The 26493-nt window shown below is 38.7% G+C and overlaps 1 protein-coding gene across 1 annotated transcript in view; it reads left to right on the plus strand.

The window, feature by feature from the left end:
- The window catches only part of LOC127657239 (nesprin-1-like), a 173120-nt gene that overhangs the window by 123725 nt on the left and 22902 nt on the right, over nucleotides 1-26493 (plus strand). The window contains 39 exon segments of the mRNA XM_052145940.1: nucleotides 120-260; nucleotides 479-598; nucleotides 687-848; nucleotides 2098-2286; nucleotides 2394-2555; nucleotides 3302-3493; nucleotides 4659-4793; nucleotides 5075-5175; nucleotides 5292-5445; nucleotides 6476-6607; nucleotides 6955-7104; nucleotides 7235-7385; nucleotides 7388-7443; nucleotides 7527-7628; nucleotides 8020-8139; nucleotides 8324-8524; nucleotides 8605-8778; nucleotides 8885-9016; nucleotides 9132-9328; nucleotides 9416-9548; nucleotides 10888-11070; nucleotides 11348-11497; nucleotides 11597-11773; nucleotides 13299-13454; nucleotides 13564-13719; nucleotides 14254-14424; nucleotides 14533-14666; nucleotides 15817-16021; nucleotides 16138-16320; nucleotides 16400-16546; nucleotides 16824-16978; nucleotides 17142-17289; nucleotides 20182-20276; nucleotides 20442-20676; nucleotides 21615-21809; nucleotides 23242-23367; nucleotides 23715-23870; nucleotides 24655-24813; nucleotides 26115-26281. Of these exon segments, the coding sequence (XP_052001900.1) occupies nucleotides 120-260; nucleotides 479-598; nucleotides 687-848; nucleotides 2098-2286; nucleotides 2394-2555; nucleotides 3302-3493; nucleotides 4659-4793; nucleotides 5075-5175; nucleotides 5292-5445; nucleotides 6476-6607; nucleotides 6955-7104; nucleotides 7235-7385; nucleotides 7388-7443; nucleotides 7527-7628; nucleotides 8020-8139; nucleotides 8324-8524; nucleotides 8605-8778; nucleotides 8885-9016; nucleotides 9132-9328; nucleotides 9416-9548; nucleotides 10888-11070; nucleotides 11348-11497; nucleotides 11597-11773; nucleotides 13299-13454; nucleotides 13564-13719; nucleotides 14254-14424; nucleotides 14533-14666; nucleotides 15817-16021; nucleotides 16138-16320; nucleotides 16400-16546; nucleotides 16824-16978; nucleotides 17142-17289; nucleotides 20182-20276; nucleotides 20442-20676; nucleotides 21615-21809; nucleotides 23242-23367; nucleotides 23715-23870; nucleotides 24655-24813; nucleotides 26115-26281 (6002 nt within the window).

Raw genomic sequence — 26493 nt, forward strand, 5'->3', positions numbered from 1 at the left:
ATCTTTTCATGTGATAACCAGAGCCATACTGAATCTGTGCCTTTTGAAAGCTCTACAGATTTCTGACTGACCTAATTGACTAATATTTTCCGCTTCTCTTGTGATTGTGATTGTGTCAGATGTCGTCTGGTCGCTCTCTCTCTCTCCTGTCTCCTGTGACTGAGGAGTCTGGTGAGGAGGGCACCAACAGTGAAATCTGTTCTCCTGCTTTCTGTCGATCTCCTTCACCTATCACTAACACAGAAGCATCCATTAGCAAGGTATAATCAGTCATGTTAAAGCATTAGCTAAGCAAAGCTTTCTTTTTCAGTTTATTCGTTCTCTTCTTCTTCTTCTTCTTTTTTTTTACTTGATTCAAACTTGGTGCAATTATTATAATGCAAAATAAAGTGTTACATTTATTAATATGTGTTATTACATTGATATTGCATTAGTGTCTCTGTTTAATCATCGGTTTGTTAAATTCTCTTAAATCCAGATGTCCATGGGACGGGCCACTCTCACCAGAGCGCCCATCCAGGAGCTGTACAATCCCACCCTGGAGTCTGTGGCCAGTTTAGATGACCTTCAGCGCTCATGGGAAACCCTGAAAAATGTGGTAATTGTGACTTTTTTGTTCAACACTGAAATGCCACCAGTATTTTAATCATTAATCTTTGAATTTATATTGTCCTTGTGTTTAACAGATAAGTGAAAAGCAAAAGACTCTCTACGAGGCCCTGGAGAAACAACAGCGTTATCAGGGCTCTCTACAGTCCATCTCTGTCAAAATGGAGTCCATCGAGACCAGATTGAACGAGCCCCCAATGCATGATCTGAGTCCTGATAGACAAATGGTCCTCTATCAGGTAAGTCATCTCAACTGCCTTGACAAATGTTATACAGATTTGCTCAGAAGCATCCGAACATTTTGGTACATCATAAAAGTTTCAGCTTTTTATGTAGACATATTTGAATGAACACTGAATAAATGTTACTGTGCAAGCATGAATGAAAGCTGTGTTTCCCAACTGTTTTTGCCATAAGTACCCCCACAGCACCATCAGAAAGGCTGAAGTACCCCTTTATCGACACAAAAGCAAAGATGTTTTCCTAAAGATTAAATCATTTAACATTATCATTAATATTGATGATTATTAATGATAATAATCAATTATATTTCAGGTATATTTGCATTAGATTGTCCATTTTATTTACATATGAAAGAAATAGTCTCTTAGCAAATGCTTTTAAAGGGGACTTTTTAATTTGGTATATTACTAAATATTAAATTGAAGAAAAAAAAATGACATTTGAAATTGTATCGTTTTAAAAATGTACAAATTCCATGTATTCCATCGATAAATATATTGTCTCGAAATGAAGACATTTGTAATCACGATTATTCACATTGTAGTTAATTATGATTAATCACAGATTATGAAAATGCTGACATTTAAGATATGTAACAATATAAGGCTTTATTAACATTTTCCAAACAAAGCCTTCCACAGTATAAAGATAGAAATGCACTAAAATAGCACCAATTCAAGTAACATTAAACGTTTCCCGAAGTCGAAGTGGGAGTTTGACTAATTGAAAAAGTCACGTAAATTTTTTAGCCAGATCTTGTGATTGAATTTATGGCCAGACATATACAGTATAACCTGTGACTATTTTAATATGAATAAATGCACAGTATTAAAGCTGTTTTTTTTAAGTAACATGTTAATTGCGATGAAAGTCATGATGAATACAGAAAAGAAATGTTTTCATCTGGATAATCTGGTCCCAGTAAGAAAGTAGTTGACGAGCCCTGTCCTACATAATATTAATCTGCTGGTATATCTGTGGCTATCCTATCCGATTTGCTACAGCAATCGTGAAGCCACATACATGATTCGCATCAGGACGTCACCGCCAGCATCAAGCGCCCTTTGAACTCCACACGATAAGCGCTTGCAGACAAAAACACGTTGCATTCTGCTTTTTGTTTATAGTTAAGACTTGCCATGCTTCTGTAGTGATTAAAATGCGCCTTACATGGTTTAGTGCTTTAATCCTACTGTACATTGCATTCAACACAATCATGGTAATATTAAACTGGTGCTCTTCCAGAATCAGATGGGAGAAGTTGTAATGCTGCAGGATGATATTGATGAGCTCCAGTCCAGCTTTACAGAAGAACTGCTCTCAGATGCTGTGGACTCCACGGATCATCTAGCCATGCAGTCCACCCTCACTGTGCTGACGGAGAGGATGGCCACCATCCACATGAAAGCTTCTGGAAAACGACAGCTTCTGGAGGTACACTAACACTTCTCTAGGATAATAATACACCATTTAAGAGCATCTTTAATTGCAAAAAGGTTTTTTTCCAGTCTCATCCCTTTCATTTGTGGTGTTATGCATAGGAGCAACTGAGTGAGCGAGTGGAAAAGCAGCAACAGACACAGGCTTTACAACGTTACCTGAACCAGGCTGACCAGCTGGACCAATGGCTGCAGAGCACTCGTGATGACATCACTTCCTGTTCAAAGGACTCAAATACGGAAGAGCAACTCACAGACTGCCAGGTTATAGCCTCCCACATCATCAAACATTATCATTTACATAATTATCTACAAAAGACAAGTTATTTTATGTGTTTCCTCATAATAATATCCTCATTTTTGTTCCTTTAAATTGAGGATATTTTGGTTATTTTCTCTCATAGAACAGGGAAATTAGTCATATGTAAACAGCAGTATTAAAAGTCTCTAAGGGTTCAGATGGATTGATTCCTAACCGTCTGTGGCATGAGCTGTAATCAGATTATGCAAATATCTCAGTGTAACTGTCTACGGTAACAGTAGCTTTGAGGATATTTGTGGCTTCCTGTAAGAGGATTGGTGCTCGTTGGAAAGCTACACCTCCCCTTATTACATATACATTAGGGTGGCTGCAGCATATCATAAGATTGTGAAGAAAGGGGTGGGGTTTGGTTTCCCTTCAGGGGAAGGTTACAAACTGACATATGTCCCTTTGCAAAACACCTTGGATTCTTTATCAGATGGCTTATCTTGACACTCGAAGTGGATATTGGATATATATTTATATATTTATCTATTATTTTCATAAGAAGGGTTCAGGAAACAGCACTTTTATATATTCATGTTGTTATCCCGAGGAATGCATGTTTACTGGGAGCATGGTACTTTAGGGATTATGGATAATGTACAGCGCTGTAGGTGCCGGTAAGGGCTTGGGATGAGAGCGGGCCGTGTGAAGGCCCCGGAGCAGAACTATGTTTGAGCTGGCCTCTCTTCTGCTACTTCTGCAGAACATGCTGTTGGAAATCGAAGAGAAAGTTCTGGCTCTATCTGAGCTCTCCAGACACAGTGAAACCCTGCTGCTGGATGGCCGACAGGAGAACAGAGAGGATGCCGAGCAGCTGGCCAGGAAACTGCGTACGCTGAAGGGCAGTCTGCTCGAGCTGCAGAGGATGCTGCAAGACAAACGGATCAACATCCAGGTGAGACTTTAACCCTAAAACAAGGTTGGAAGGTTTGTTGCTTGTCATCTGGTTGAGGCAACAATTATTTTGCCACCATTTTTGGCATTACTTGCATGTATACAGGGTGGCCCAAAAAAAAAGGGTCACTATGTTTATCTGAAAAGCACGATTTATATGAAGTACTGTGTAAAGGTTATAAGCACTTGTGAAAAATGTTGAATAGTGTGGATTTCTTCAAAAATAATACAATAAATAGTTTTCATTGATCAATTAATGTCATACAAAGTCCAGTAAACATAATATTTGGTTTGACCACCTTTGCATTCAAAATTCATCAAAATTATCCTATGTACACCTGGACAGTTTTTCTTGTTTTTTGGCAGATAGGATGTTCCAAGCTTCTTGGACAATATGCCACAGTTCTTCTATCTATTTAGTGTCAATTAATTCTGTCTCTTCATGTAATCCCAGACTGACTCGAAGTTCAGTGGTGGGCACTGTGGGGGCCATGCCATATTTTTTCTTCTATTTCATTCAAATCTATTTGCAAAAGGAATGTTTGTCTATACATGGAATGTGTGTGTGTGTGTGTGTGTGTGTGTGTGTGTGTGTGTGTGTGTGTGTGTGTGTGTGTGTGTGTGTGTGTAAAAGTATATACAGAATTATCGGACGTATTAAATAAATGACAATATGTGGTTGGGGAGACATGTTTTTGTAAGATTCATGCTGTAAGACACCTGGTTTCTGAAAGTTTTGTCTTTTGTTTGTCCTGCAGGCAGCTTTAATGTGGGAGGATTTGAAAGGCTCTTTGAGACCCAGAGTAATGATATCTACACTGTATTTAATTAAATAAAATTTTTGTTTTGTTTTTTTGCTTGACACTCAACACGCATTTTTATAATTCGGCAGCACTCCGATTTCTCTGGTGTACATGGGCAAACAATATGGCAGTTTAATGCATGGCTTTTTCCTTTTTATGCTTGTAATTCACAAGGATGTTGCAAAAAACAGGGATGATGTTTTATGATTTGATTTATGATCAGATATGGTTTTATGACAATTGATACAGTTTTAATGATATTGGAATTATTTTAATTATTCAAGGCTGTTAATCTGCTTATGCACTGATCATTTGGTGAAACTCTCAGTCTGTAATTGCTCATGTTGGTTGTCTCGACTGCAGGATTCCCTTCAAGAGCCTTTAGACTCCAGTGAATCAGACTCCAGTCTCTCTCAGAGTCCAAACATGCAAGATTGGCTGGCTCAGGCACGCACAACTCGCAGCCTACAACACCAGGATACCCTCCAGAAACAGAAGGTAGACAAATCAACAAGTTTACATCATGAATTTGGAGACCCTTTCTATAAATTAGATACATCACTGCCACAAAATGTTTCTTAAAGTAGTGGGGACAAAATTGGCCATGACAAATAAGTGGTTGGGACATGCCTCCATTGCCCTCACCTTAGGGGAGCAAGATGTTTCACCCTACATTGCTGTAGATTGGATGTTTGTTTAGCAGAAAATGCAATGTAAGTCACTTTGGATAAGAAAGAATCAGCAGAATTAATAATAATATGTTTTTTTGGCCAAATCAGGAACTTGAAGAGCAACTTGCAGAGCAGAAGAATCTGTTAAAATCTGTAGCCAGTCGTGGAGAGGAGATCCTTACCCAGCAGGCATCACCCATCAGTTCCAGGTATCATGAGCAATGCACCATCAAAATCAGTTTCTTATAATATTAGCCCATCCTTTTATTTATTAGCCCATTTTAATAATTTTGTTTGTCCTTATCATCCATCTAAACCTCTGCAGTGCGACGGACACTCTCTCACCTGATCTCGAGCTGGAAGGAGACAGTCAGACCATAAAGAAGCAGAGGAGGAAGAGATGGGAGAGTCTGAAAAAAGACATGGCCACCAAACTACAGCTCCTGATGAAAACAATTGAGCAAGACAGCAAGCAGCCGGTACAGTGTTTTCGTTACTGGGACTGCAAGGCAGAAATGTATTGGTTTTAATTAGAGCTGTCAAAATTAACACGTTAACGCATGCGATTAATTAAAAACGTTTAATGCGGTAATTAAAAAATGCATAAATCATGATTTATGCATTTACCATTAATACAGCATAAACCAGCATAAAGAGACGACGTTTGACACTGGCATTAATGCCCTGATGTGAATCATGAATGCTGCTTCACGATTGCTGTAACAAAGTTGATAGCCACAGTCTGTCGGCTGACTAATATTGTGGAGGATGAGAGATTAAAAGATGTAATGCCTATTGCAATTTATGCAACCTATGATGAGACTAGTTCTTTCAATTAATCAAACTCCCAATTAGACTTCGGGAAACATTTAGTGTTACTTGAATTGGTGCTATTTTAGTGCATTTCTATCTTTATACTGTGGAAGGCTTAATTGGAAGATGTTAATAAAGTATTATATTGTTGCATGTTGTTTTGTTTTGTTTCATTTGTGTTGAAGGAAATAAATACATTTTGACAGGAAAAGTGTATTTAGAGTAAAATTTCAGCAATTTCAAAATCTGCAATTGATCATGATTGACTACAAAAAATGATATGATCAATCGCGATTAAACGTTTTAATTGACTGACAGCACTTGTTTTTATGCATTTTAAAGGTGCAGTGTATAGTTTCTGTGCCGCTTATAGCACAATAAGTGGAATTATGATAAATTATATTTTCTCCAAATCTGTATTTAGGCTTATAACTTTTTTCTTCTGTTCCTATTTTTATATTTAGTAAAAAATTATTGATATAAATTAGTTGATTTATTTCTCTTATGTCATGCATATGCCGGTAATTATAAAAAAAAACCTCTTAGTTATTTTCTTTTAACTAAAAAACATAAATTGCTGTTTATTGGTGGAATGCATTTATATTTATATATATATATATATATATATATATATATATATATATATATATATTATTATACATATTATATAATATATATAAAGTTTTTTAATGGCAGGTTTACTCCAGAACTGCATGTGTGAAGACAGCAGGACCAGTTTATAAAAGAGAAACTCATGTCCAGGAAAAGTCCACTCTGATGTCCCTGCATAATGGATTCAGTCAGACTGTAAAGGACATGAACACTCAGGTATGTTTTACACCTCTTTTCACACTAGGGATGTCCCAATACCGATATTTGAATCACTACTGTATAGTTATGTAATATTCACTGTAGTAATAATACTACTACTACTACTTATAATAAAAATAGAGAAATAAATATGATTTTTTTTTAGCAATATCTTCTTACATCTGTGATGCTTTTCTGTACCGAATTTTATTTGACAAAAATAAATTAAATCTTGTATTTTGTATTGTGCTGTGAGGGGCTGTATAAACGTAATTAATACTGTGTGTCAATACTGATGTGTGTGTCAGTGGATGTTTCAAAATGTGTGTATAAAAACAGTGTATAATTCCTGATTGTGCTTATAGTCCACAGAGAGAGAAGTCTTTCAAATGGAACAGCAGCTTTATACAGCAGTCACAGTCACTTCCTCTTGGGTGGATGATGTGGAGAACACACTGTTTTCTGGCCCTGCGTTACTGACGGAGAACGCTGACACACAACTCTCCAACCATGAGGTCTGAACATTGGGGAGTAATTGTTTATAGCTAAAAAATATAGTCAAAGTACAACTAAATTAAGGATATGGTTATTGAAAATATGTTTTCTTGTGAAGTTAAACTGGTCAAATATTTGCTTGCCTCACAGACATTAGGAAAAGAAGTGATGGAGGTGACCAAAGAGGTCAGTCACAGTCAGGGGCTGCTAGGGGGTGCTCTGGGTCTATCTGAAGAGGAGCAGGCCCTGATGAAGGACACTCTCGACTGTATGACCCGGCGTCTGGGAGCACTGGACTCGGCACTGGAGCGCGCTGTGACACCATGCGGAACAGAATGCGGGAACTTACTGCTTTCCAGGTGGGAATCAGACTTATGGCATCATTCGTTCAATTATTAATGCACCACTGCAAAATCATCTCAGTGCCTGTTTGTCTTTCCAGACCGAGTTGCAGCATCTGTTTACTGCGCTTGGTGAAAGCAAATTCCAGATTGTCCAGAAATTGTCAGGAATTATTGATTATACAGCACCCAAACAGCTTGAAGTAAGAAAAAGTACATTAATGAAAGGAATGTTCCAGGTTCAGTACAAGTTAAGCTCAATTAACATTATTAGTGGCATAATATTGATCTCCACAAAAATCACAGTTGTAACAAAAGCCTGTAATCCCGGCAATTTAATCCCGGTGTTGCATATAATTTTACACAGCGATTTTATTACACTAATACCATGCTAACATGTATAATGTTTACATCCTTTGTCTATACTTTTGATACGATTTTAGCGTTAATGGGTTGGCCACATTCACATCCATTATAAGTGACTTATTGTAAATGTTGAAACTGGAACATTTTCTTAAAGATTATGAATATGGTAATATTCAATAACTTCGATACGGTTACTTATCGCTTATTAATTGTAATTTTTTCTGACAGACTATTGCCGAGGCAGAGGAAACACTGAAAGACTTTGAGCACAAAATAACAGAGCTGAAAGCCAGAGCGGCGGAGCTTCAACCAGACCAGTTCTCCACCAATGAGCTACTGAAGCTACAGGTACACAACCAATCGTTCCCATGGACACTGCATATTTAGTTCCTACTTTTACATTTGTGCAACGTAGGATTAAGAATCTTGCAAAGTATCTTGGCCCAATCTGTGGTTCATTAATGCACAGAAACAGAGGACAGTATGTATTTAATTTCTTTGAGTCTTCTAAAAGTATGTGTGTACTCGATAGGATGCTTACGAAGAGATGGTGATGATGGTGGGCTCTCGGCGGAGTGGCCTGAACCAGAATATGGCCCTGAAGAACCAGTATGAGCGAGTTCTGCAGGATCTAATTGATCTGGTGGACACTGCGCAAGACAAGATTACCACTGACCAGAAGATGATTGCCAGCTCAGTTGAGGACGTGCAAAACCTTCTGGACAAACACAAGGTAGATCATTAATTCAGAAAACTGTTTGCAGCCTTATTTGAAAAAAATACTTTATGCGACTCTAAATATTTCCATTCCAGGAGTTTTTCCAAGGCTTGGAGTGGCATATGGTCCTCACCGAAACATTCTACAAGAAGATTTGTGCCTTTGTTTTGCCACGTGAGCGTCAGACTCTGGAGGAGACACTCGCTCATGCTCAGGACATACTTAAGCAAGCGCACAAGAGAGGAGTTGAGCTAGAGTGCATGTCAGAGGTAACAAATGACTGTATTTGCAAACAGAGAATTAATATTTCATAGATTGAAACCACCTCTTACATCCTTCTGGATCTGTTTGTGCTTTTGTGTGCACCTTTAAAAGACATGGAGTCGCCTAGTTTTGGACTACCAGACTTTGTTCCGGTTGCTGGAGGCAGTTGAGGGCAGTCTGCCAAGTGTAGGCCTGGTGGAAGAAACTGAGGAGAAGTTGACTGAGAGAATTGAGCTCTATCAGGTATGTCAGGTTTTTCCTCTACTGGCCTAGTCCATTACTTCAAAGTAACTTGCCAACATGGATATAATTCCCATGTAAGGTTGAATAATCTGATCTTCCATTATCTCCACCAAAGGCCCTGAAGGCCAGTCTGACAGAGCACCAAAACAAACTATATCAGGTGCTGGAGGAGGGCAAGCAGCTGCTGTCATATGTGACCTGCCCCACCCTGGAGAACCAGCTCACACTTTTGGGTGAACACTGGCTGAAAAACACCACCAAAGTCAACAAGGAGCTACAGCTCCTGGACTCCATCCTGAAACACTGGACCAGGTCAGGCTGCTTGCATTAAAATTCAAGCCCAATGATTTGTTGATGAGATTCTACTTTCTGTGTAATGATGCTGGCTGTTTGTGTTAGGTATAAGCTTGAGTCTGTTGAACTGAGCTGCTGGCTTCAAGAAGCTCTGGAGCGCTTGGAGTTCTGGGACACACAGTCTGTTGCTGGTCCTCAGGAATTGCAGACCATTAAAGACCAGCTATCAGCTTTTCTGGTTAGTCAGGTTTATTTAACTTTGAGGAATCCAAGATAAGACTAGTAAATTCAATGTGGTTTCTACAACTTGCTAATATAAATCCCTTTCACAATGTACAGCCCAAAGTATACTTTGGTCAGACGCGAATGCTGAGCATCCGCATACAAGACGTGACTCTGTAATCTGGTCATCTACAGAGTGTGCGAGCACTGAATGCACGCGGCCCGATTTTTCTAACCACGCGTCTTTGAATGCAAATGAGTTATTTCCACGAATTAGTGGATCCACAAGTTGGCGACGCTTACATTTTGAGCCGTTGCTGTCACAATAAAATAGAGGTCTTCACGGGTCCATTATTTCAGCTTCAAAAGTCCAATTGTGTTCACAGTGGTGGATGACAAACGCGACTTTGCAGCTTTGCAGTTTTTTTGTATCTCGCATAATACGATAATTTCCACTGTTTGCCCTTTTGATCTATAATAAGTCCCGCCTTCTAAATAAAAGAGCCAATCGTCAATTGGTAAAGTCATCGCGTCACTGCAGATGTTAAACAGACCTGGGTCCCGAAGTACAAGTATGGGACCCGACCCGGACCCGGCTGACCGTTTACAAATTGGACCCGAACACGTATTCTCGGTTTCAGGTAGACCCGTGAAGACCTCTACAATGAAGCGCAAGAAAAACATCAGGAGATGAAGGTTAAAAACAACAACAGTGGATGTGCAAGTCAAGAGCGCATTTGTGAGGAGGTCTGGAGATACTTGCATTGTACAACTTGAGTCTGAAGGAATATAAAGACATTTTTATTAAATTTTATTTGACCCCCCAATGCTATAAGTGAATCGCTGAATCATTTATTTGAATCCATTAATTTACATGAAACATCTGATTCACTAAAATCATTTGGGCTTCCAAAAAGCTACAAATGAGAAAAAGGACAGTTTAGGAGAGTGGCAGAGCTCATTAGTGAATGTAGCATCACCCCCGCTTTCTTAACGCACACTCTTGGTATTATCTTACGATTCATTCATTCACAAAATGTTTACACTGCGAGAATTATGCTTCTATCGAGTGAGAAAAAGGATTAACCTGCTAGCGTAGTAGCCCGATTTTCACAATCCAATGAATCCAATCCAATTACAAATGCTGTTTCATGTTGTTTTAATTACTAATTTCAAAGTGACAGTACAATTATAACATCTGTATTAATCTAGAAGTGTTCCCATGGACATGGAAAACCTAGAAATATCTAGGTTTGAACCTACAACTTTTTGATGTCCAGCCTTTAACTAGTGGCTAGACCACCATTCCCATTTGTATGCAATGTATGGATTGTGTTGTTGTCTCTATTCTACAGGAGTTCAGTAAGGAGGTGGAAACTCGCTCTAGTCTGAAGACCTCAGTGCTAAATGAAGGTAACCAGCTGCTCAGACTGAAAAAGATGGACACTGCGTCTCTGAGGTCTGAACTCGCCCGCTTGGACTCACAGTGGGCCGAACTGCTCGCCCACATTCCTGTGGTACATGAGAAACTCCACCAGGTACTGTCCAGCATGCTGCCTGCTCTAAGATAATAGGATTCGTTTATTTTTTTTATGAGGTTCTTACTTTCTGTCTGGCCCTTCTAAGTCTACTGTCTTTTAAAGATTATCAAAAAAACTAAACTGACACTATTTACTTTCTTAATAATTGTCCCCAGTCTTATTGTGTCTCCTACTTTATTTCCCTCTGAAATACATTATATTTTGGAGTTAAATGTGATGCACATTGTTTTTAAAGGAATATATATTTTTTATGCATTGTTTTATTGTGCTTTAGTCTCAGATGGATAAGCTGGCATCTCGTCATGCTATCGCTGAGCTTGTGAACTGGATTTCACTGATGGAGAGAGTCATAGAGGAGGATGAAGAAAATCTCAAAGGTGCTGTTGGGTCAAAGGTCATCCAAGAGTACCTGCAGCGGTACAAGGTGAAAATGTAATCTTATTGGTAAAAGTCTGGCTTCATGTGACTAATTGTGCTGACAGTTTTTCTCTCTTTTGCATGACTTCCTCTTCTTCCCGTGCAGGGCTTCAGAGTGGACGTGAACTGTAAGCAGCTCACCGTGGACTTTGTGAATCAGTCAGTGCTGCAGATCAGTGGCCATGATGTGGAGAGCAAGCGCAATGACAAGACGGATTTCGCAGAGAAACTAGGGGCCATGAACTGCCGCTGGCAGATACTGCAGACACACGTCATAGAGAGGGTGAGACTCAGGGGGTGGTTCACACTGAAAACGTTTTTGCATCCATCTTTGACTATTGCGCTCTGCACGAGCGGCGTGTTTTTTAGATGCGGTGTCAAGCTAAAAATAAATATAGGGTAAAACGCATCTCGAGGCCAATTTTGAGTGTTACTCCATAAAGTAATCCACTACAAATTAGGGTTCAGACACTGAACCCCAAGTTGCTCCCAATGGCAAGCTAGCACCTTGCATGGCAGCTCTGTCCTCATTGGTGTATGAGTGTGTGTGTGTGAATGGGTGAATAAGTCACTGTGTAAAGCGCTTTGAAAACCACTAAGGTTAAAAAAAGTGCTATATAAGTGCAGACCATCTACTATTTGTTTATTGCACTGAGATTATTTTGCTGTGTGTTAAGAGTAAAAGTTTGTTTTAACTCATTCTGTGTATCTAAAGACTATATTCACACAATCCATTTGTCACTGAATAATGTCTCTTTTAATACTCTTTTGTTCTTTACAGTCAGTTGTTGAGTAAATACAACAAAAATAAAGCAAAATATAATTCTAATCACACATGGAGGCGCTAAAGAAAGCATTCACATCCTCTCTTGTTAATATGCGCTCATTTGCTGTTGCCGGTATTCTTAAAGAGACAGTAACGTTGTAGCACATGTTCTACATATCAATATAAATACTTGTAATTAGTGAACATTTTGCTAGTAAACAATAAACATGTAACAAAAATTATATATGCAATATAATATATGCAATTTCAATGCAAAAAAATTATGAAATAGACTGAATTTTATAATTTTTCATTTTTCAAAATGTTGATTTTCCAGTATGATGAATTATAGGGATAAATTATAATTTGTTAATTTAAGATTTTCGAAGGTCCCTTTATAATTAAGAGCATTAGCTAAGAGAGAATTTATTTTCATATGTAGGCAAATGGAAATTGTAACACGAAATATACCCATATGAATCAAAATCAAATCAAGCCGGAATTGAATCGAAAGCTAGTGAATCAGAATCGAATCGTGAAATCTGTATCAAAAGCCAGCCCTACTTTAAAATGACTTTTTGTTTTCCACACAAGGGGTGCACGCCCTTCAGCTCTCATAGAAATGCACATAGACGCACATATGAACATAATTCATGTTTTAAATGTTTTCTACATAAATAATAATCGTTCAGATATGTGTGCAACCCAAGTAATATACTTAGTAATTAACTTTATTTAAAGTCAGTTACTGTAATGTTCATTTCAAATGTAATTAGTTACATTACTTTTTGACTCAAATTAATTAGATTACCGATTACAGTAATCAGAATACACCCAACTCTGCTTGCCTCACCTGCGCTCTGCTCTGTTCATTTCACTGCTTTTAGATTTTTTAGCAGAGTTTAACAGTTCAGTCGGAACGGCCCCTTACTCATTGTTAGTCTTACATTTTAAAGTTCTTGTTTTGAAATCCATCATACATTTTCTACACACTTTGATTAATTTATTTCCCTTCCAACCGCTTACATTTTTGATGATTCAGGTGCAATATCTGGAGGGCTTGCTGACGTCTTGGGTGGAATATGAGGGTAAAGTTCAGAGTCTTCAGGCATGGCTGAGTGCTCAGGAGGACAGGCTCAAGAGGAAACACAGGATTGAGAACTTATCTTCAGTGCAGAATGCCCTCAAAGACTGCCAGGTCTGATGGTCCTCTCCAATACTTATTTAATATGACCTCCATGAGGTGGCCTCTACCTTTATAATACATATATTCTGTCTTCCTATCTTTATCTCATATAAAACGTCAGGACATGGAGGAGATGATAAAGGAGAAGGAGAGGGAGTTGGAGAGAGTGGAGGAACAAGCCTGTGCTCTCGTTCAAAACAAGACAGACGAGGCCTGTGCTGTTGTCATGGAAACTCTCCGAGCCCTCAATAACACATGGGCCAACCTGGACCACCTGGTATTTACTTGTTTAATTTGACCATATAATGAGGCTATATTATACACTTTTAAAGCATTTTCTCTTCCCTGAAGTCCACTTATAATGTTATTCAAGGTTCGTTGCATCAAGTAGGTCAAATTGTTGTTTTACTTGCCCATTTTCCACCCTCTCTCTGACCCTTAGAATTAAACGGGTACGGATGGTGTTCACACTGTCATTCATAAGGCCAAGCTACTGAATACTGAATAGGCTTTAATATTTAAATGTGGGCGGTCATATCTTAATGAGCTCATGGTTGTGACATCATAACCATGTGCCCCCCCCCCCCCAACCCATTTTTATGCTATAAATGTTTTTCAAAAATTTGTGAAACCAACATGGACACAAAAATTACATTTCCACAGACTTGACATGTTTGTTTTTGACTAGTTAAAAAAAAGATGTTTCCTTTTTATCATCTTATACAACCTTATTTGTTAATGACCCACACTATATGGTTTATGTGTTTACCTCTGAGTGTGTAAAATGTGTACATGTTTGTGTTGTCATTAGATCGGGCAGCTGAAGATCAGTCTGAAGTCAGTGCAGGACAAATGGAGTCAGTATAAACAAGCGTCTGAAGAGATCAACAGCCACCTAACAGAGGGACGATACTCTGTGTCCCGCTATCGTCTGCTCACGGGATCTCTGGAGGCAGCACGATTACAGGTGGAGAGTCTACAGGTAAAAACAGGAAAAACTTCTGTGCCTGTTGATCAATCATGCTGGAAATGATGCAGCTGCTGTAGAAATCCAGTAAATGGTCTGTGTTTGTCTTCTGACAATCTGTAGAAACTGCAAGAGGAGCTTGAAAAGCAGGAGAGCAGTTTGAGGAAGTTTGGTGCCGTTACACATCAGCTCCTGGAGGAATGCCAACCTTCTGTGTCTGACTCACTCAATAACACACTCAAAGATATCAACGCCAGGTGAGTGTGACACTGCTTAAAGGAATAGTTCACCCAAAATGAAAATTCAGTCATCGTTTATTCTCCCTCATGTTGTTCCAAACCCATATGACTTTCTTTCTTCCATGGAACACAAGAAAAGATGTTAGGCAGAATCTTAGCTTTAGTCACTATTCAGTTCACTATTCATCTCCTTTGCAAAACATCTCCTTTTGCGTTGAACAGACAAAAGAAAGTTTATGACACGAACCTTCTCCATTTGTAAAACTAATGAAGAAAAAGTACCAAAATGCACCATGGTAATACCATGTTTTTGGACATGTTCCATGGCAGTCCCATTGTATTCTTACAATGACCAAAGAGTAATTTGTATAAACCATGTTATTTGAATATGCTATTCATTCAGTACATTGTTATGTATCAAAGTACCATGCTATTACCATAACTGTACCATATTACCACCAGAATACATTTTTTAAGGGAAAATGTACTATAGTATACTGTATAGTTGTTCTGGTTATTGGTGAGAAGATACTTAAAGGAAAAGTGAAAATTCTCTCATCATTTACTCACCCTCATGTTATCCCAGATGTGTCTGACTTTCTGTCTTCTGCAGAACACAAATGAAGATTTTTAAAAGTATATATCAGCTCTGCAGGTCCATACAATGCAAGTGATTGGTAAACCAAAACTTTAAGCCTCCACAAAAGCACATAAATGTAATCAATAACACTCAAGTGATGTAATCCATGTCTTCTGAAGAGACAGCAGTCTCCTTGGCGATCATGATTTGAAGCTTGATTACAATTCCTAGAACCATCTAGCGCTCTGCGTGTGCATCAAGTACTAGGAAGTGTAATTAAGCTTTATGTCATGATCTTGCCTAGAGACTGGTCTGGATCGCTTAAGAAGACATGGATTTAACAACTGGAGTCTTTTGGATTGCTTTTATGCTGCTTTTTTGTGCTTTTTGGAGCTTCAAAGTTTTGCCCACCATTCACTTGCATTGTATGGACCTACAGAGCTGAGATATTCTTCTAAAAATCTTCATTTGTGTTCTGCGGAAGAAAGAACGTTATACACATCTGGGATGGCATGAGGGTGAATAAATGAAATTTTTGGGTGAACTATTCCTTTAAAGCTGTAATTATGTCTTTTTTATGGTCTTTAGGTGGAACAGTCTGCAGGAGGAGATTGTGGAGCGTCTAAAGAGCAGTAAGGCTCTCCTTCAACTCTGGCAGGGTTATAAAGATCTTTATGGACAAAGTGAGTCCAGCGTACAGAGCTCAGAGGAGAGAGCAAACCAGCTTCTGAAGACAGCTAGTCACAAAGACATTACAGAGGAAGAGGTGTCCACATGGATCCAAGACTGTGCTGTGAGTGAAACTGATTTAGTCTGTTTGCTTAAATGCATGTGTGTGAATATGTTTGTTTGTGTTAACATATTAATGTATAGTTTATAATTATTAATTCTTGTCCTTTGTTTTATCAGGAGTTGTTGCGGTCTCAGGGTCCAGTCCAAGCATCTCTACAGGTCTTACTGGAGTTGGGAGAGCAGCTCAAACAGCAGGTTGACACATCAGCTGTGGCCTCCATCCAATCTGACCACCTGTCACTCACCCAACGCCTCAGCACTGTCAAGCAGAGCCTGAGCAGACAGCAGGTGGCGCTGCAGGTGAGGAAAGATGATCTGTCATTTCTGCACCATTTAAGATCATTTTAGTGTCAGGTACTGAGGTTTTTTCTTCACCCAGGCTGGCGTTCGGGACTATGAGACCTTTAACGAGCAGTTGGACTCTCGGTTCCGCTGGATTGTGGAAGCTGAGGAGGTCCTCAGAAGCCAAGATCCAAACAGTTCCTCTGACCAGTCACTAATCCAAGACCGTATGGAGGAACTCAAGGTATACGGGCCACTTTTACACATGAAACCTGCTAGATTGCCATAAAATTGCCAGATAAACTATTTTAAAGCTAAAAGTACCATATCTGTTATTCCTATAAACAATTGCTTTATATATATATATATATGATCATTTTGTATATAATAATTAAAATAATTACAAAGATAACATATTTTATATTAAATATGTTAAGTCATTTGCTGTGATCTTCATAAAGATTCAAATATTTTGAGACCAATTTAAGGCATTTCAATTTAGTTTCTCTTTATTTTTGCAGAAACAGATGCTGAAGTTTAGCAGTATGGCTCCTGATCTGGAGAGACTGAATGAGCTGGGTTACAGACTTCCTCTTAATGACTCTGAGATCAAACGTATGCAGAACCTCAACAGATGCTGGTCCAACACCTCAGCTCAAACCACAGAGAGATTCAGGTACGCTGAATGAAGAGAGAATACACGATCACTGAATACTTCATTGTAATTATCCGGTTTACTCTCAACACTGGTTGGTTCTTTGCAGTCTTTGTTTTAATCTGAAATTAGACGTTCTTTGTATCAGTTTGCCTTCCTAACAATGTGAAAATTCTCTCCTCAGTAAACTCCAGGCCCTTCTACTCCAGCAGCAGACATTTCTGGAGAAGTGTGAGACGTGGATGGAGTTCCTGGAGCAGACGGAGGAGAAACTGACCGTTGAGATATCCGGAAACTTTCAGAGTTTGATGGAGCAGCAGAGAGCTCATGAGGTGAGCTGTGTGTACTGAGACGTACCGTACAAGAGTGAAACAGGTATCAATCAAGAGTTGAGAAATTAGTCCAGCAACCAATATATGATTAGTGAGTAAATAGTCTCAGCTTCAGACAGCATGCCCATGGAAAGTTCAAAGACCATCCAGTGCATATTACACACAAACTGTCCCTCTCAAAATCTATTGCAAACTCCAATCAGATAATAGATTTAATCAGTCTGTCGAGAAATAAAGTGATGTAGATGGGGCTTCTAAAGTGAACACTTATGAGGTAGGATTTGAGTTTGTTGGAAAATGGAAGAGTCAAAAGATTTGATTAATTTAGTTTGAGAAGCGTATCATTGAGCACATGTATATATACACTTCTATATCCACTTTGCTTAGAATTAACCACCCCTAAATGTCACAAACCGTGGTTGTTTATTAGGGGTGTAACGATCCACTAGTTTTCTCGGTGCATCGATTACTAAAAATTAGCGCTGTCAATCCATACAACTTTTAATAGCGATTAATCGCATAATTTTTCGTACTTAAGTGTTTGAAAAGTGTTGAAATTTGACTAAATATACTTATTTTCCAGTCAAAATGCATTTATTTCCATCTAAGGAAAGAAAACAAAACAATATGTAGAGATAGAAATGCACAATATCTAAAGATCAATGCATCAATTCAAGTAACATTAAACGTTTCCCAAAGACTAAGGGGGAGGTTGACTTATTGAAAGAACTAGTCTCCTCATAGGTTGCATTTTCATTGCAATGGGCATTATATCTCTTAAACTCTCTTCCTCCACAATATTAATCTGCCAGTAGACAGTTGCTATCCACTCTCCTTCATCATGGAATACTTTCCTAGTATTAGCCATGTTCATTATTTCTCATGTGTCAACACCAGAGTCAAGCGGCACTTTGAACTCCACATGAAAAGCGCTTGCAGACAAAAATGTCTTATTCTGAGTTTTGGTGATAGTTAAGACTTGACGTGCTTCTGTGGTAATTAAAATGCGCCTTAAATAGACTGAAAAATACTTGATTTCTATCACAAGTATCATCTGGTCTTGTTTTGTACATTAGCGTTAAGACATCCTTTCTCCATCATTTTATCCCTGACATGGTAGCGCTGTTGTGTGTGTGTTGTGAAGTGTGCGTCAGTGTAATGACACATTACAAAGATTCCACTCTTCCAACAAGTGTTTATGCTGGTTTATGCTGCTGTATTAACGGTAAATGTATAAATTGCGATTAAGAAAAATTAACTGGTTAAGCTTTAATTAATCGCATGCGTATTCTGAAAAAGCATCGATTACTAAAAATTTAATGGATTGCAATTAGGCTAAACAGTACACAATATTTTGAAATGGATAAATATTAAATTAGTTACATGCGAGCATGCACCCTCTCAGTGCTCTTGTCTTGAGTCAAATGCGCTCAAAACATTGTACAGCCGTTGCGTGGCCACTACTGAACTAAAATGCTTTTGTTGCAGGGAAAATTAGCCATTATTCTCTATGAGATAAAATGGTGCTATTTAACTGCTATTATTGTTTTGTTGGGGACTTGGCCTGCACAAAGTACTTAAGTTGAAGTCATCTAGTTGATGTTGCTCTTTTCTTTATTTGCATATGATGCATTGAGGAAAATGAATGTAGTCAGATGATGTTACTTTAATGTTGTAATATTTGGATTAGTTTACCGATTCAGGGTTCCCACGGTCATGCAAAACTGTGTTTTCCAGGCCAGGACAAATCATGCAAATTAATACAATCTTAAAAAATTATGGAATTTCTATAGTGCGATTTATGGAATATGGAATACTTTCCTGGTTATGCTTGGCTGTAAAATATTTTATCAGCACATTGCACTTTTTGTTGTTTTCCAAGTAGCCTGTATGAACATATACTGTATTTAATGTGTTTGTCTTTATTTTTCTTGGCTAAGACACATTAGGGGAAGTATTTAAAGAATCCTATAAATGCCAAAAAAACAAACAAATAGTTAATCGTATCGAATTGTATCGATTCAAATCGAATCGTTCTGAATTTCTGAGTTTTCAATTGAATTGAAAACCTATGGCTAAGAAAATGATAGGCTTCAACAGTAAGGTTCAGTGGTTTGTTTGAATTTCACATAGTAAAAAATGTGCATGAAAAGATGCAGAATTAACATGGCTCGTAACAGTTTCTATATTTCTCAAACTGTATCAAAACTTGAATGCAAGTCAATGGAAATCTGAAATAATTACAGATAACAGCACTAAACTTACAGAAATATAATGCCGCTTTTCCTGCTGTCCTTCGATTTAATGATGTCTCGCTCATGATTTTACATTCTTGAGCTTCAATGCTAATTAAATTCCACCATATGACTGCAAATGACTTTATATAAAATTACTTCATCCATCCGGTCTTCCATCACTTGCTGATATTTTATTAGATAGTCATTACGTGTCCTATTCGGGTTAAAAAACTAAAACAATTTTATTAATTTAAGTTACTATACATATTAAAATAAGGAACATGTCTGGGTTTGTTATGCGCATGTTCATGGAGTGTTTTACGCATGCGGGTCAGTTAATGGGCGTCGGCTGTTCAGATTCGTGTCTGATGTGGACTACATTTAAAATGTGTGAGCAACCTTAAAAAAAATCTGATTTGAGCCACAGTCACTGCGGTGTGAATGTTAGCCTATGAATCGTGAATCGAATCAATTTGCTTTCAACCCAAAGCCCAAAGATTCACACCTCTATTGGCCACTTTGCATGTCACATCCGCTTCCTGTCTAAGTGGGCGGTTCCTGGCCAGAATAGGCTGCAAAATGGACCAGATAGTCAAAAGTGTGGCTGTGTGAGTTTGTGAGTTTAAAGTTAAGTGTCTGCTCTGCTCTGTTGTAGTTGTTTCAGGCAGAGATGTTCAGCAGACAGCAGATTCTTCACTCTATCATCAGTGATGGACAGCGCATGCTGGAGCAAGGACAGGTGGACGACAGGTGAGTGATATGGCCATCGGGAAGAATGTGATTAGCATAATTTAAAACGCATAACCATGATTATTGCACAGATTTAGAAGTTTTTCTCTCAAAGTGAAGAAATGGCCAACACTTGCCTTAAAACTTGTGCTGTTCCATAAACATTATTCTCTTCTCTAATTCCAGAGATGAGTTTAAGCTGAAGTTGGCTCTTCTCAGTAACCAGTGGCAGGGGGTGGTGAGACGCGCTCAGCAGCGGAGGGGAATCATCGACAGTCTCCTCCGTCAGTGGCAGCGCTACAGGGAGATGGAGGAGAAGCTCCGGAAGTGGTTGGTGGAAGTGTCCCATCAGGCCGAGACCCGGCAGGCAGGCGCACCTGTACCCCTGCAGCAGGCACGGGCCATGCTGGATGCTGTTCAGGTAATGAGTAGGGATGCACGATATATTAGCTGCCAATATATTATTGGCTGATAACTGAGAAAATGGATGATGGAATTACCGCCGATATTTTTGCAGATATTATGTTAGTTTATTTACTTGTGGCTTAGAATTTCTGACTGCCTGCTGCATCTTTTCTTCAGGCAGGGGCTCGGGCAGCCTCATAGACTGTGCGCGTGCACACACACACAACGTGTATGTGTGAGTGAGAGCCAAACTCATGCCATTCTGTGAGGGTTATTTTAGCATCGCTGCACCTTGTAACGTTATTTTGGAGCTAGTTTTAGTCATCTGCTGCAAATAACGTCATGCCGTTTGTTTCATGAGGCTATAAACAAAAATGTAGCAAAAGCATGTATGTATGTTACTTGGGGGCAATCGTTTATGCTTATTTAAATGACACATATATTTAAAATGATGTCATAACATACTACTCTTACTAGTTTTGCAGCATGCAAAATTTCTGTCTGTACTGTTCTTTGAAAGCTAAGCTGGGGTCAGAGCACAGGGTCAGCAATGATACAGGAGCAAGTAGGGTCAAGGGCACATCAGTGGCATATTGAACCCCCGACCTTCTGGTCAGTAACTCGGAGCCTTAACCGCTGAGCTACCAAATTGTTAACATTCATCATTCTTTCTTCTGCATAACACAAATGAAGATTTTTAGTAGAATATCTCAGCTCTGTAGGTCCATACTATGCAAGTGGCCACCATTCACTTGCATTGTATGGACCTACAGAGCTGAAATATTCTTCAAAAATCTTCATTTGTGTTCAGCTGAAGAAAGAAAGTCCTACACATCTGGGATGGCATGAGGGTGAGTAAATGATGGGTTTAATGACGACAATAATTTTTTGCCTAGTGGTAATATTTCATGATTGTAATTAGCGCCTCCTGCTGACTCTCTGTTGTTCCTGCAGCTGCGAGAGAAGGTGCTGCAGAGGCAGCAGGGCAGTTACATCCTGACAGTGGAGGCCGGGAGACAGCTGCTTCTGTCTGCAGACTCACGAGCTGAATCAGCGCTACAGGAGGAGCTGCTGAACATACAGGAGCGCTGGAGACACGCTAATATTCGACTTGAGGAGCAGAAGAAAGAGCTGGCCGTGCTGCTCAGGGTACAGTCCTGTATTCCACAGCGCCACCTGCTGATATCATGTGTATTCTGTATTACATGCGTAGAGTTGGGAAGGTCGAATCATTTTAGCGGTTAGAAATTTAGATTAATTTATATCAATGGGGTTGTTTTTAGCTGAAGTATGTAGTTTAAATACTGTCACCCTAATTATGATCACAAAAGATTCTTCCATTTAAATATATATATTTTTTTTTAAAGAAATATTCTGGGTTCAATACAAGTTAAGCTCAATCGACAGCATTTGTGGCATAATGTTGATTAACACAAAAAATTATTTAGACTCATCCCTCCTTTTCTTTAAAAAAAGCAAAAATCGAGGTTACAGTGAGGCACTTACAATAGAAGTGAATGGGGCCAATTTTAAGAGTGTTTAAAGGCAGAAATGTGAAGCTGATAATTTTATAAAAGCACTTACATTAATTCTTCTGTTAAAACTCAACATGTATTATTTGAGCTGTAAAGTTGTGCATAATTTTTTACAGTCGTTTTAGGGTTTAGTGACATTACCTCATGGCAATGAGGTTGTAAGATTTACTATAACTTTACACAGAAAAGGTTAGTAAGTTATTTTATCTCATCAAAATCATGTTTACAAATTATACTTTTGAAACTGGGAGTATTTTCATGTTTATGGATTGGCCCCATTGATTTCCAATGTAACTGCCTCACTTTTTTTCTCCCCAAGTTAGAATGCCCAATTCCAAATGCGCACTAAGTCCTCGTGGTGGCATAGAGACCCGCCACAATCCGGGTGCCGGAGGAGGAATCTCAGTTGCCTCCGCGTCTGAGACCATCAATCCGTGCATCTTATCACGTGGCTTGTTGAGCGCATTACCGCGGAGACATAGCGTGTGTGGAGGCTTCACGCTATTCTCTGCGGCATCCACGCACAACTCACCACGTGCCCCGCCGAGTGAGAACCACATTATAGCTACCACGAACAGGTTACCCCATGTGACTCTACCCTCCCTAGCAACCGGGCCAATTTGGTTGCTTAGGAGACCCTCAACACGCCCTGGATTCAAACTGAAGTGTTGTTAGTCAGCGTCAATACTCACTGAGCTACACAGACCCTCAGACTTTTGCTTTTTTAAAGAAAATTTTTGTGGTAATCAATATTATGCTACAAATAATGTGGATTGAGCTTAACTTTTGAACACAGAATATTCTTTTAAAGGCCCGTTTGAAGAAAATATTATGTCAAATATAACATGGCATATATAGGTTTCAACATAGCACTCGATTTATATATTTATTGCCATACAATTCTCCCTCTCTTACAGTCCAGATATACAAATGCTTTACAGGTCAACTAAATAACTAGAACTTTGCATGAAATTGCCATCGTTCATTGCCAGAATATGTTGTATGTAAACAGAGCATACATTAATGGATTCAAACTGTGTGTTCAGGATTGGGAGAGATGTGAGAAAGGCATTGGGGGATCTCTGGAGAAACTGAGAGCGTTTAAACGACAACTTTCCCAGCCCCTTCCAGATCGTCACGAGGAGCTGCAGTCTGAACAAATGCGCTGCAAGGTATTTGTTTATTAATAGATGCATTATACTGTTTGCTTTCCCTGAAACTGAACAGAAATTAAAAATGAAAAACTATAAATCTTTTGAATGCATTTCAGTGTGTTGTCTGTTGTTTCAGACTAACCATTTCTCTGGGATTTCCAATGCATTTATATTCAGTGATGTGGTGTAGTTTTGTCTTTCTGGATTTGAATGGAGTGTGAAAAGCTGTAGTTAAATCAGCATGTGTTCACGTATCAATCAGGCAAAATAAGACGTGTATTAAATGTATCTTATATATATTGCATTTGCTGGCATTATCGTGGATTATGAAAAAAAGAAAGCTTCTAAATGTCTGTTCCATGCAGGATCTGGAGAGCATGTTTGATGGCTGGAAGGAGGATCTGACTCACCTGACGGTGTTGAGAGAATCTCTGTCCAGCTACATCAGTCCTGAAGATCTGTGTGTGTTACAAGAGCGCATTGAACTTCTACACCGCCAATGGGAGGAGATCTGTCACCAGGTACAGAGAAAAACACCTGTCATGTATGGGACACAAGAACTGACATTTAGCTAGTAGAGTTCTGTATCACAAATCCCATATGACAAGACCAAAATGTCCTTATTCGGGAGACATCTGTTGAGTTCGTGTTGCCAGTAGGTGACGCTGTTTTACCAAATATACCTGGATTTTTGGTGCAGGCATTGGCTGTGTTTTGAAACCAAACCAGCATTTCTGAGCATCATATGTGTGTTTGAGCTTTCAAATAATGGCCAGAAAAGTGGTCTAAGTAGCTCAATGGATTTTTAAATATAGCAATACATTTTTGGGGAATTAAATATAGGGAAACTGAGTGTAAATTTGATTAAATTGCTGCTTTTAAACATGAACACTGTTTTGTTGAATATATTACTTTTTGGTGTTTTCAAGTAGACAGTTTTGCATAGCATGATGTATTTAGCTAAAACTGAAACTTGGATGCAAAGGAAGGGGTTAGTAGACTGTGGCATCCGGTGTGTGCGCTGAGATGCCACAGGATGTGAGCGTTCATTTGCTGTAGATAAATTAAACAGCAGGTACAGGCCATCAGAGAACTCCTCTCTCACAGCATGTATGTCAAAAGATAGACTTGTAAGTATGAAAAATGCCATTTGCTAACTCTACATTCTGCTATTGAAATGTATGTGCACCTATTTTTTCACTCTATATTTAGAAATGTAATTCAGATATAGTTTAAGCGGTTGTTCTTATGCAAAATGACATTGTAAAACTCTAAATGCCAATGTCTTTGTGTGTGTTTGTGCAGTTGTGTCTGCGCAGGCAGCAGGTGAGTGAGAAGCTGAATGAATGGGCGATCTTCAACGACAAATATAAAGAGCTCTGTGAATGGTTGACTCATATGGAAAGCAAAGTATCTCAGAATGGAGACATCAGTATTGAAGAGATGATTGAGAAACTACGAAAGGTAACAAATCAGATCCTTTGCCAATAACCTTCATCTACTGTAGATTTTGTATTTCTTAGATTTTAGCACTGCAAAATGCATCTGCTGGTTAAGACTTTATATTACACTCCATGTTTTTGTTTTGATAATTATTGTTTTTGATTAAATTATATACATTTACTACAGTTATTGTTATTGCTGTGAAATCATAAAATATTTACATCAATCCTAATTTCTGTTTTTCATGGCTAATTATCATAGTTTTATTGTAGTAACCTGTGAAACTGTGGTAGTTTGGTAGAAACTATGGTTGGCATGGTCATTTTTGTTAGGGGTTCTACAATCATGGAAAACTGGGAAACTGTTTCCCATCTTGAATAAAGTCATGGACATTTTTTATTGTGAGTGTAATTTTTTTTAGTTTTACTCAGCTCTAAAATATTTAATTGGCTAGAAATTGCTCACACATTAATGGAGAAGTCATGTATTTCACTGGTCAATAGAAATGGGAACCTTGTTATATTCAGGATTTAGCTTAAAGCAATATTTATCCCAAAAAAATGAAAATTCTCTTATAATTTATTCACCCTCATGCATCCCTGACATGTCTGGCTTTCTTTCTTCTGAGGAGCACAAACTAAGATTTTAAGAAGAATATCTCAGCTCTATAGGTCCAAACAACATGAGTGAATGGCGATCAAAACTTTGAAGCTCCAAAAAGCACATAAAGGCAGCAAAAAGTAATCAGTACGACTCCAGTGGTTTAATCCATGTCTTCTGAAGTGATCCAATCGGTTTTGGGTGAGAAACATCTTGCCATTGCGGTCTTTACGCACAATCATGATTTCAAGCTTAATTACCTTCCTAGCACCATCTGCGAATCCGTCAAGCACTAGGAAGTGTAATTGAGCTTGAAACCATGATCACGAAGGAGACTGCTGATTAATAGTGAAAAACAAGTTATATTTTGGTCTGTTCTCACCCAAAACCGATTGGATTCATTCAGTAGACATGGATTTTAATCCACTGTAGTCGTACTGATTACTTTTTGCTGCCTTTATGTGCTTTTTGGAGCTTCAAAGTTTTGGACCCATTCACTTGTGTTGTATGGAACTACAGAGCTGAGATATTCTTCTAGATATCTTCATTTGTGTTCTGCAGAAGAAATAAAGTCATACACATCTATGATGGAATGAGGGTGAATAAATGATGAGAGATTTACAATTTTTGGTGTTTTATCCCTTTAATCTTGCTCATGGTAAATAACAGTCTAGGTTCCTGTTTAACCAAAGCCCTTTCTCTCTCTGTCTGGCTGCTATCAGGACTATCAGGAGGAGGTGACAATGGTGCAGGAGAATAAACATGAGCTTCACGATTTGGGGAAGCGTTTAGCTCTGGCCAGTCACGAGAGCAAAGCTTCTGACATAGAACACAAACTGGACAAGATCAATGAACGCTGGCAGCACCTGCTTGACCTCATAGGAGCCAGGTAGCTGTGGGTTTAGTATGCTTCAAGGCTCAGTTAAGAAATGCTCTGGTCAATGGGTGCAGTTGGGATAGTGTCTCTGAAGTAAGGGTTCTGGTATTCTGTGGTGGTGTAGCATAATGGTTAAACATCTAGGCTGGTAATTATAAGATTGTAGGTTCAAACTCTGCAGAGGATGATACGTGAGCGGTCACCATTGTGCTCTTGATTATTGA

This window comes from Xyrauchen texanus, chromosome 16 (assembly GCF_025860055.1).
Source record: "Xyrauchen texanus isolate HMW12.3.18 chromosome 16, RBS_HiC_50CHRs, whole genome shotgun sequence".
Classification (NCBI taxonomy): domain Eukaryota; kingdom Metazoa; phylum Chordata; class Actinopteri; order Cypriniformes; family Catostomidae; genus Xyrauchen; species Xyrauchen texanus.